Below are 10,832 nucleotides of genomic sequence, written 5' to 3' on the forward strand. Positions count from 1 at the left end.
ATTTATTCTATTTTCTGTGATTTCTGAGACTTGGTAAGGAAGATTTTCTTAAGCGCCATTCATGGCCAGATTGGGTCGTGATAGTAGGTATGCATGTGTGTGGCATCAAATTAATTTCAGAGTCTTGCTGGAAATATAAATGAAAAAGAATATTGTTTCCATACCTGTTCACCTTCCCAAAGCGTTTGCAATCCACTATTGGGCATTATGATTTCAACAAATCTCTCAGCACCAAAAGAAGATGGCAAAGATTTCAAAGGAAACCCATCCCAATGAAAATACCTTAACTTCTTTGGCAGGGATGTAATACCTTCTGGAGCACACAACTTATTTTTGGAATTGGATGAATGAAATCTAACAAGCTTCAGTTCTGGCATTCTTTCAAATGTCTCAGCGTGCAACCTTATCATATCAATTTCAGACATATTTAATGTGATACTTTGAATAGCTTGAGTTCCCTGCATAGTATGTATGTCAAAATTAAATATATATCAAACTTCCACAAAAATAAATGTGACAAAATTACAATCTAGGTAATCATCAATTGCTTACCTTATTGTATTTCAGTACTTCATAGGTATCACAAGAATCCCATAGTCTACTGCGTTTTCCTGGATCATCTAGACATTCTCCGCGAACAATTTCACGGCCCATTTCTCGAATTAAGTCATGCATTGACACACAATCGTTTGAAATGGAAATAAGAGTTTTATTACAAAGATTTGTCAACCCGATAGTAGTTATGTATCCACAGTGATCAAGAAGAGATTTTATCTGCTCTTCTTCTTCTGTATTTGTATCAAAGAAACATGCAAGTTCCAAAAATATATTCCGATCATTACGATCTAATTCATTATAACTCAATCGTAATATTCTTTGGATTTTTTCATCAGGCGTCTTTTCAAGTTTGGCCAGTTCACTTTCCCACTCTTGTTGAGTTTTTCCTTTAAGGAAGGAACCCAAGATTTTTATTGCTAAAGGAAGGCCTTTGCAATAGTTAAGCACTCTCTTGGACAACTCAACTTGTTCTGCTTTTATAATGCAGTTTTGCTTGAAGGCATTCAGGCTGAAAAGCTGAAGGGAATCATCAGAATTCAATGTCTTAACTTGATGAATATGATCAGCGTCCGCCCTAAGAAGGACATGCTTATCTCTTGTTGTCACTATGATTTTGCTACTTGCCCCAAACCGTGTATGTCCTCCACATAAATCTTCCATTTGGTCTGAATCATTGACATCATCAAGAACAACAAGAACCTTTGTTCGACTAAGTCTTTTCTTGGCAAAATTAGTTATTCCACCAGGCGTGACAAAGGGACTTGCATCTTCTTCCTTTAGCAGTTTGGAAAGAAGTTCTGTCTTCAAATGATCTATACCATATTTCTCAGCTCTTTCTCTTACATTTTTCAAGAAGCAAAATCCTTCAAATCCATCACACAATCTATTGAAAACTGCAGTCGCAAGAGTTGTCTTACCAACACCACCCATGCCCCAAAGGCCAATAATAACATCTTCAGATTCCGTGCACAACGAAACTAGCTTTTCAATTGGTCCATGAATTCCAACAAGACCCTGCAAATCACCTTGGGGTGATTGGTTTAACCTTTGTAAGACACATTTGACAATTTGACCAACAAGGTCAGCATCATCCCTACATAATGTATACGTGGCAAAATTATTAGTATTGTTGTTGTTGTTGTATTGTTTAGTTTAATAGTGTGAGAATGGATTTATTCCTTCCACTAAAATCTCATTTATCAAAATATACCCTAATCTAATAGTGTAACAGAAGAAACAAAATAATCTATGAAAAAAAAAGATTGCTGACTTGAAGCGTGATGACTGTGAATCGAAACCAGACAAATTGGCAGCTTCCTTGAGAGCATCTCTCCATATTTGCACCCTGTCTGCAAACCTCACATCATGATTAACAAGGGCGTGGTGATAACTTTCCTTTTGGTGGCGCACCCATAATGGGTCTACATTATGGAAAATAGGTATTACAATTTGACCATTTTATTTCCTGCATTCCATTATTTTGGCTAGTTCTTCCAAACACCATTTGGAAGAAGCATAATCCTGGGAGAATATGATCAAAGCAATTTCTGATTGTTCAATGGCTGCAAGGAGTGAGTGTGATATTTCAGTTCCTTCTCTGAGCATGTTATCCACGTATGTCTTGATGTGTTTGTCCTCTAATTCCTTGCGCAGATGGCTGAGAAAACCACAGCGAGTGTCTGTGCCTCTGAAGCTGAGGAAGACATCATACTTAATAATCTCAGAAGAAGCATGCGCAGCCATATCCTCTTCCTTGCAAAAATTATCGAAGATCACACAAGTATCTGCTTCATCAATGAACATACATATAAATGACAGGATCTAGGTGAGACAAGAAACTAAAGAGAAATCGAATGAAAATTGTAATGATAAAATTGTGTACAATCTAATTAAGTTGGAGACAAATGATGAAGATCAGAACAGAGGCTGAGGCTGGAGGAGATTGTAGCAGCGTGAGTAGAGTGAAGGATACACAATGGGGTCAACGCATGCAAACCAAATACAAAGTACCAGGTTGTTTGCACTGTTCACGAAACCTTGCTTGTGATTAGTGTGATGGTTGGTCCAATTAAACCTTAAAAAAAAAAAACACAGGAGTTTAAGTTAAAGTGATGTTTATTTAGACTTTAGATATCTTGCATTACACCCTTTAAAACATTGACAAAGTAAAATCATGTTGATGTACTCGTTATTTGTATAACGGTATCCTTTATGTTCACACTATCTATCTATTTATCTATTTATAATATATAAAAGCTGATACCAACTCTCTTCACAATGAGTTTAAGCCATTTTTTCTTTGCTAATGATGCCACATCAGCAATTCTAATGACTTGGCAAAAGATGAAAATCAACCAATCACTATTTAGTAAAATAAAATATTTTAAAAAAATTAAAACAAAAAACTCTTATCTATTATTATTCAATTGAAACATTAAGTACTAATTAAATGCAATAAACATACATTAAAAATATCATAATAATAATAATTATAAAAATTTTCGGTTACAAATATTTAAATTTTACAACTTATACATATTAAGACTTTTATTATTCTTCATTTCTTAATCTCTCGTACAAATTGTAAAAGATTTCTTAAATTTAATATAACATTTTTATTTACAAACAAACAAAAAACCTAAGAAAAGACAAAGTGTAACAATTAATGTAAAATGAAAAATAAAAAAAAAATTGAAAATGCAGTTTTATATAACTCTAATATAAATAACTTATGTCTTTTTTTAAAATAAATAAATTCAACCAATGATTTGAAGAAAGAGCTTCTTTCTAAACTACTAGAGGAAAAAGATGTAGTCCCTTTCATCATGCCTGATGGAATAACCAATTTTGCCAAAAGAAGACTTAGTCGAAAGGCAATTCTTCTTGTTCTTGATGATGTCAATGATCCAGACCAATTGCAAGATTTATGTGGAAGAGGGTTTGAGTGGTTTGGACCAACTACTAGAATTATAGTAACAACTAGGGATAAGCATGTATTACTTGTTAAACAAGTTGATCACATACATGAGGTTAAGCCATTGAATGACGATGAATCTCTCAAGCTTTTTAATTTGAATGCCTTCAAACAAAACTATGACATTGAAAGAGACCAAGATCATGCTGAGCTGGCCATGAAGCTGGTTAATTATGCTAATGGCATTCCATTGGCTTTGAAAGTTTTGGGCTCCTCTCTTCATGGAAGAAGCAAAGAAGAGTGGGAAAGTCAACTCTCTAAACTCGAGAAAATGCCTCACGTAAAAATTCAGAATATATTGAGAGTGAGTTACAATGAGTTGGATCGTCATGATCAAAATATTTTTTTGTACATTGCATGTTTCTTTGAAACAGATAATGCAGAACAGATAAAATGTCTACTTGATTCTTGTGGATATTCAACAGCTATCGGGTTGAGAAATCTTCATGATAAAGCTCTTATTTCCATTGCACCAAAAAGTATGGCAATGCATGATTTGATTCGTGACATGGGCCGCGAAGTTGTTCGCGAAGAATCTCCGAATAATCCTGGAAATCGTAGTAGATTATGGGATCCCATTGACATCTATGAAGTATTGAAATATAACAGGGTAAGTAGTGTAGTAGTCCTGCATACTAGTATATATTATCAAATGAATGTGGCACTCTTTTCTGCGAAATTTTTATATTCTCTTGATACATGTGTAGGGAACTGAAACTGTTGAAAGCATAACATTCGACATGAAAAACATCGACATGTATTTGAGTTTGCATCCCCGGGCATTTGCAAGAATGTACAAGTTGAAGTTTTTGAGAATCAGTTGTTCTTGGACGAGGCATGGGGAATGTCTGTTGCGTGTTCCTCAAGGTATTTAATCTCTTTCAGACGAGTTGAGACTTTTGGAATGGAATGCGTGTCCTTTGAAATCTTTGCCATCATCTTTTTGTGCTGAAAACCTTGTTAAACTTATGATGATGGATAGCGGGTTAGAAAAGCTTTGGGATGATGTCAGGTATGTAAATTTTTTCCACTTTAAATGTTCTGGTTAATCTTTTACTCTTTCCTTTTAATTTTATTTGGCACTGTTAAAATAATAAAATGAAGATGACTACTTACGTAAAAATATTTTTACGTGAAAATAATATTTGATAATAGTTGAATAATTTGACATAATTAATATAATATATGTTAATATTTTAATATAAGTAGATAATTACCTAAACAATATATACAAAAGATCATAATATTAGACATCACCTATCATCATGTGAGTAATTGCAGAAGACGAATCACAAAACATTAAAATTTTAGCTACTAACCAACTATATGATACGTATTTTCAGAATATTGTAAATTTAAAGGAAGTATATCTTCAAGGATCTAGGAAGCTAATGGAGCTGCCGGATTTATCTAGAGCCTTAAAGCTTCAAGTATTAAACATTTATGAGTGTGTGAGTCTGCGCCAAGTTCCCTCATCTATTGCATCATGCCACAATCTACTTGAGCTCAACTTAAGTAGATGTTACGAACTTGGCAGTTTCCATCACTGCATCTATCTAGAATCTCTCAAAATACTCTTCCTTGACAGCTGCATAAATCTCAGAGAGTTCTCATTATTATTGCCCACTGACAGTGACACATTGCCAGCCACAGCCACAGCCGCAATGGCACTTGAAAATATAAGTTTGGTTGATTGTTGTAATCTTTCTCTGCTGCCACACAACATAGGCATGCTCTCATCATTGAAGTACTTGTCACTTTGTCGGAGCAACATAACTTGCTTGCCCGAAAGCATCAAGCATCTGTCACTGCTCAAATCACTCAACTTGAGGGGTTGTGAGATGCTTCAGTCCTTGCCGGAACTTCCATCTTCTATTGCAGAATTAGATGTTATTGACTGCACCTCATTAGAGACTACTACTCCATCTACATTTGCCTACTCCGACGAGCAGATTGAGACCGAAATCTTTGCTTTTGCCAACTGCATAAAGTTAGACCATCTTACAAAGAAAGGGATTGTGGAAGATGCGTGTATGAGAATAAAGAGAGCAGCGAATACTTGTCTAGCAGCAATAAAAGAGAACGAGGACGATGATAGAAGAGCATTACTTGTTAATCCACACTATCACTACAAGGTTCAGGGTTGCTTGCGAGAGAACGAGATTGAGAACGAGGATGGAAGATAATATCAATATCATCACAGGGTTCAGTTTTGTTTGCCTGGAAAACAAGTTCCAAGTTGGTTCACTCATAGAAGTAGAAACAAAGAAACCATGATGACTAATGAACTTGTCCTTCCTCATCGTGCTTCGAGTGACAGGTTTTTGGGTTTCATCTTATGTGTTGTTGTTCCTCAAAAGGGCAGTTCGGGAATCTTGGGATGTGAGTATTGCATTCAAAGTGTGAAGTATAGCAGCTGGTGGAACCCAAGTCCGAGGGCAGGTGTTAGTGACAATGTGTTTTTGTGGTATGTGGGGAAATGCTGCATTGATATAGTGAGAGAAATGAAAGAAAATGTATGTAAGTTGAAGGTTTCATTTCAATTCTCCATTATTGGAGGCAATATTTGCACAAGGGACATAAGACAGTGTGGCGTCACGTCACTGTCCAACCACCGTGGCATCGCTGCCTGCTGCCGCCGAACCTATTCCACCGCCGATTATCGCATTCTGCTGCATGCCGTCACGGAAAAAGACCAAAACTCAGGGAGAGGACCGCGCGAGGAGAGGTCGGCGTCATCGTTCTCTGAAGCCCGTGTCGCTGTCGAGCCCAGATGAGAGAGGAAAGACCGGGCCTGAACCTCGATGAGCTGGGAAGAACCAGCGCCGCCGCTGTGCCGTCGTCGTGGACACCATCACCGCCGTTCGTGCCTCTGATTCGCGCCGTTGTGACTTCTGTCACCGTTAGGCTGTCCGCTGACGTCACCGCCGCCGTTGCTGGTAACCGCCAGTAAAACCCTCGTCGTCTCGGTAAGCATTTCGTTTCGGAACCTTTGAAATCAATATTCTGTTATGTTTGGCTAGAGATTCTGAGGATTTGGTAACGTAGGGTCGAGTTCTGGCTATTGCAGGTCGCGATTATTTTAGTTGAGGTTTTGCAGCGTTTTTTATCACATGATTGAGTTTTTGGTTATTATATGTTGCTATTAGAGTTGCTGTGGTTATTGTGAGAGTGGTCTGGAGCTGAGATTACGGCTGCTGCATTGCGGGCCAAGAGAAAATGGAGTTTTGTCACATAATTGAGATTGAGGTAGAGGATTTTTATACAAACTAATTTATTTTAAATTGAAATTGTTATAAATAGATATGACTTGCTAAATATATTTTTGGTGATTATGTAAGTCTTATGTATTGTCTGATTTGTCTTGGATGAATATGGTCGTCTGTTGAATTGAAATAATAACTGATTTTGTTAAATGGAGGTTTCTGATTGTTTTGATTTGAAATAATCTTTAATATTTAAAAGTTTAAATTTGGTTTTAATGGAAACTGCTTTGTTCTTGAACCCGTTGGAAAGGGGTTGAGGATTGGTTTGGTTGGGACCTGAAAGAGTGGCAAAGTTCAAGTTTTTAGGGGCGATGTTGTCGAATTTTCATGAAAATTTAGATTTTATTTTAAAATGTGACTTAGAAAAAGAATGAATTTGAGAGGTTCCACTACTTGGTTTTTGATTTATTAAGAAATAGACGTTTCGAGTTTAATCTGTTTACGGGAAGTTTATGTTAAGATTGATTTAAATATGAAAGAACCTATGTTTTGAAGTTTGATTAAAGAAGTACTTTTGGATGAGTTTTTAATGGATTTTAAAAGAAATTGAACTTTGATTTAGCAAGATTAAACAATTCCAGGCCTTTGGGAAGGTTACCGATTTAAGAGTGAAATGGGATTGATTTGGAACTTAGTATTTTAAACATGTTTTAGTTTTTGTTTTAAGTCTCTATCTCAATTGACTTCAAATTAAGTAACTATGATTTCGGAGATTTCTAAAGAATTTAAGAAAAGATGTAGGCTATTCTTCCTTTGAGTCTTGAGTCTTTGCGAAGGTTATTAATTGACAACTCTGTTTTAAAATAGTTTAAAGGATGATTTAAAAAGCGAAAGATTTGTGTCTTTTTAAAGAGGGTTATTTTAAAAGAAAAGTGGAATATGAACTTGGAACAATTGAGATATGAGGATTCTGAATTTTGAAATAAAGATGAGTTTGTTTTCTGGTTTTAAAAAAAGAGTGGCTTGTGGCTTGAATGATAATTGATTCGATATGAATTGTAATGAAGTGCGGAAATGATTATGAATAAATGAATATGTGGCTTTTGCACTTCTTTTATCTGAAATACGAGTTTTTTTGGGTAAAGTACCGTGGCTTGCCACCATGTGTTCCAGGTTGAGACTCAATACTATGTTGACCATACGACGTAAGGGTGACCGGGCACTTACAAATTCTCGGGAATGGTACCCCCATTGAGCGATTTGATATATATATGAGAAAAAGATATACATAGACACATGGGGATGCGCGTCGGGGGACATTCTAAATGTTTAGCAAATCGGACTTGTCCGGCTGGCTTGACAACCGACAGATGAGACTCATCAGTCATAGGACAGACATTCATCATATGTATCTATGTGACATTGTTTGGGTGTGCATATTGTAATTAGTTTGCCTATGTGTATAATTATGTCTAATTGCTAACTACTCTACTTGATGTAACTGCTTGATTGTGCTTGAACATTCCTACTTGTGTTTGTGACTGAAAATTGGTTGGATTGGCTGTTATTTGAATTGTTTGGGCCTAGGGCCGTGGTTGGTTATGAGATGTGCCGTAAGCTGTGCTTGGTGTGTGTTTTTGGTTTATAAAAGTATGAAAAACTAAACTGATTCAGCATAGACTTAATGAACCTATGCTTGGAACAGTTTAGTCATTCCTGCTGTCTAAGAAAAACTTTTAAGAAGGCTTTTGAATTTCTGAGAAATTAACAGCTTTCCCTTTAGAAAGGATTTTCGAATTTTAAATATTAAATCTTTGGTTTTGAAAAGAAGCATAAGGCCATTATTAATCACTGTACTTTAAAAACGGTTTTATTTACTTATCTTATTATAACAATTCTGTAATCATATAGTGAGAACCCTTTCGAGAACGATGTTCTCACTCCCCTACATGTTTTTCCCTTTTCAGGATATGGGCGACGAAGCTTCAGAAGAGTTATATTCATTCTCTGTTTATTCGACATTATTTTGTATTATCTTAGTTTTTATTTTTCTCTTGCCTTTATTTCTAGCAGTTTTTGCAAGAGGGATAGGAGTTTTAATATGTGAAGTTTGTATATTAGTATATATATATATATATATATATATATATATATATATATATATATATATATATATATATATATATTTGTAAGTATTGTAATCTGTATTGTAACGAACGAATGTATGTTTGGAATATTCGGTTTCAATTTTAAACAGGCTCATGTTTTAGCACTAAATATTTTAAGAGTCGTCGTAATATCCGAGCTATCAGAGTGGCGCAGCATAGTTAGGATGTTACATAGTCGATGTGATCAAAATGGTCATAATCGTGTTAAATATAAAAATCCTAATCCAGAAAGAATATAAGTTTTTTTTAGATAATTTAGCCTTTATGAAGTGATTCTATTTTAATTTTAGTTGTATTTGTGAAATTATATGCATAAATTTTTTGCCATTTTATTTTGATTTTAATTATAGAGTAATACCCCAAATAGGTCCCCAAGAAATTTACCATCCGACAGTTTTGTCCCCCACAAAATTTAACTAAGATTTTGACCCTGAGGTTCTCAGATATCCCCCAAATACGTCCCCAAAACCGTTTGATCCGGTTAAAGTGGTGACGTGTCAGGTCAATTGTGACATGTCACCTTTAGGACATTTTGGTCCCCATCCACGCTGGACAAAACGACGTCGTATTGGAACCAGTGGCAAAACGACGTCGTTTCGGGGAGGACAAATTCGTCCCCACTTAGATAGAGAATGCAAACGGCGTCGTTTTCATGTTGGGGACCTATTTGTCTTATAATAGTATCTTAGGGGACCTATTTGACCTATAATTTGTGATGTTAAAAGAAGCTATATTTACTTCAACGCAAACTTTAAAAACACATTGACATTGGTCTGTTCATTTATCAAAATGGAAACATAAACCTGAGAACTCAAACATGTTAACCACACAAATATTTGGCTTCAATAGCAACACAAACCAAATCAAGTCAAAGAAGGTTTATTTTCTTTAACACAAACTAAACGAAACCATTCTAAATAACATAACGTCTTCTTCCTCCAACATAACAAAAGGTGGTAACATAACTAAGACAACAACTTTCACACTAATTCTTAGAAGTATCATTTCTTGAAAGACTGGTTCAACCCTCGTGTGCAACAAGTGGCACAGTATCTAAGTTGTTAAAATTCATTCCAATACGAGGGTTGAACCAGTCTTTCAAGAAATGATGCTTGTAACAGCCCAGACCACCCGCTAGTACGATATTGTCCGCTTTGGCACACAAACCCTCACGATTTTACCTTTGACGATAAGGATGCTAGTCGAAGCCCCCCACACTCACTCGTCGAAACGCGTTATGCTAGGGAGAGGTATCCGCATCCTTATAAGGCATGCTTCATTCCCCTCCCCAACCGATGTGGGACCTTACAATCCACCCCCCTAAGGGAGCCCAGTGCCCTCGCTGGCACATCGATTCGGGCTCTGGCTCTGATACCATCTGTAACAGCCCAAACCACTCGCTAGCACGATATTGTCCGCTTTGGCACACAAGGCCTCACGATTTTGCCTTTGACGATAGGGATGCTAGCCGAAGACCCCCCACACTCACTCGTCAAAACGCGTCATGCTAGGGAGAGGTATCCACACCCTTATAAGGCATGCTTCGTTCCCCTCCCCAACTGATATGGGACCTTACAATGCTTCTAAGAATTAGTGTGAAAGTTGTTGTCTTAGTTATGTTACCACCTTTTGTTATGTTGGAGGAAAAAGACGTTATGTTATTTAAAATGGTTTCGTTTAGTTTGTGTTGAAAAAAATAAACATTCTTTTAACTTGATTTGGTTTGTATTGCTATTGAAGCCAAATATTTGTGTGGTTAACATGTTTGAGTTCTCAGGTTTATGTTACTATTTTGATAAATGAACAGACCAATGTCAATGTGTTTTTAAGGGGTTTGTGTTAAAGTAAATATAACTATTTTTAACATCACGAATTATAGGTCAAATAGGTCCCCTAAGATACTATTATAAGACAAATAGGTCCCCA

The 10,832-nt window shown here is 36.1% G+C and overlaps 1 protein-coding gene and 1 pseudogene across 1 annotated transcript; one reads left to right on the forward strand and one right to left on the reverse strand.

Annotated features, from left to right (window-relative positions):
• Window positions 1-757: 757 nt before the first annotated feature.
• On the reverse strand, window positions 758-2,361 carry LOC130945624 (disease resistance protein RPV1-like; annotated as a pseudogene).
• A 1,022-nt stretch (window positions 2,362-3,383) lies between these two features.
• Window positions 3,384-5,718, forward strand: LOC130945625 (disease resistance protein RPV1-like). The gene is made up of 4 exons (XM_057874330.1): window positions 3,384-4,142; window positions 4,240-4,351; window positions 4,418-4,544; window positions 4,917-5,718. The coding sequence occupies exons 1-4, from the start codon at window positions 3,384-3,386 to the stop codon at window positions 5,716-5,718; spliced, it is 1,800 nt and encodes a 599-aa protein (XP_057730313.1).
• The last annotated feature ends 5,114 nt before the right edge of the window (window positions 5,719-10,832 follow it).

This window comes from Arachis stenosperma, chromosome 8 (assembly GCF_014773155.1).
Source record: "Arachis stenosperma cultivar V10309 chromosome 8, arast.V10309.gnm1.PFL2, whole genome shotgun sequence".
Lineage (NCBI taxonomy): Eukaryota > Viridiplantae > Streptophyta > Magnoliopsida > Fabales > Fabaceae > Arachis > Arachis stenosperma.

Excerpts from the sequence above, each read along its gene's own strand:
- LOC130945625 (XM_057874330.1), top strand. The coding sequence starts at position 3,384 with ATGCCTGATGGAATAACCAATTTTGCCAAAAGAAGACTTAGTCGAAAG. Across the intron at positions 4,143-4,239 it reads AAGTATTGAAATATAACAGG|GGAACTGAAACTGTTGAAAG; the intron begins GTAAGTAGTGTA and ends ATACATGTGTAG. Across the intron at positions 4,352-4,417 it reads GTTGAAGTTTTTGAGAATCA|ACGAGTTGAGACTTTTGGAA; the intron begins GTTGTTCTTGGA and ends AATCTCTTTCAG.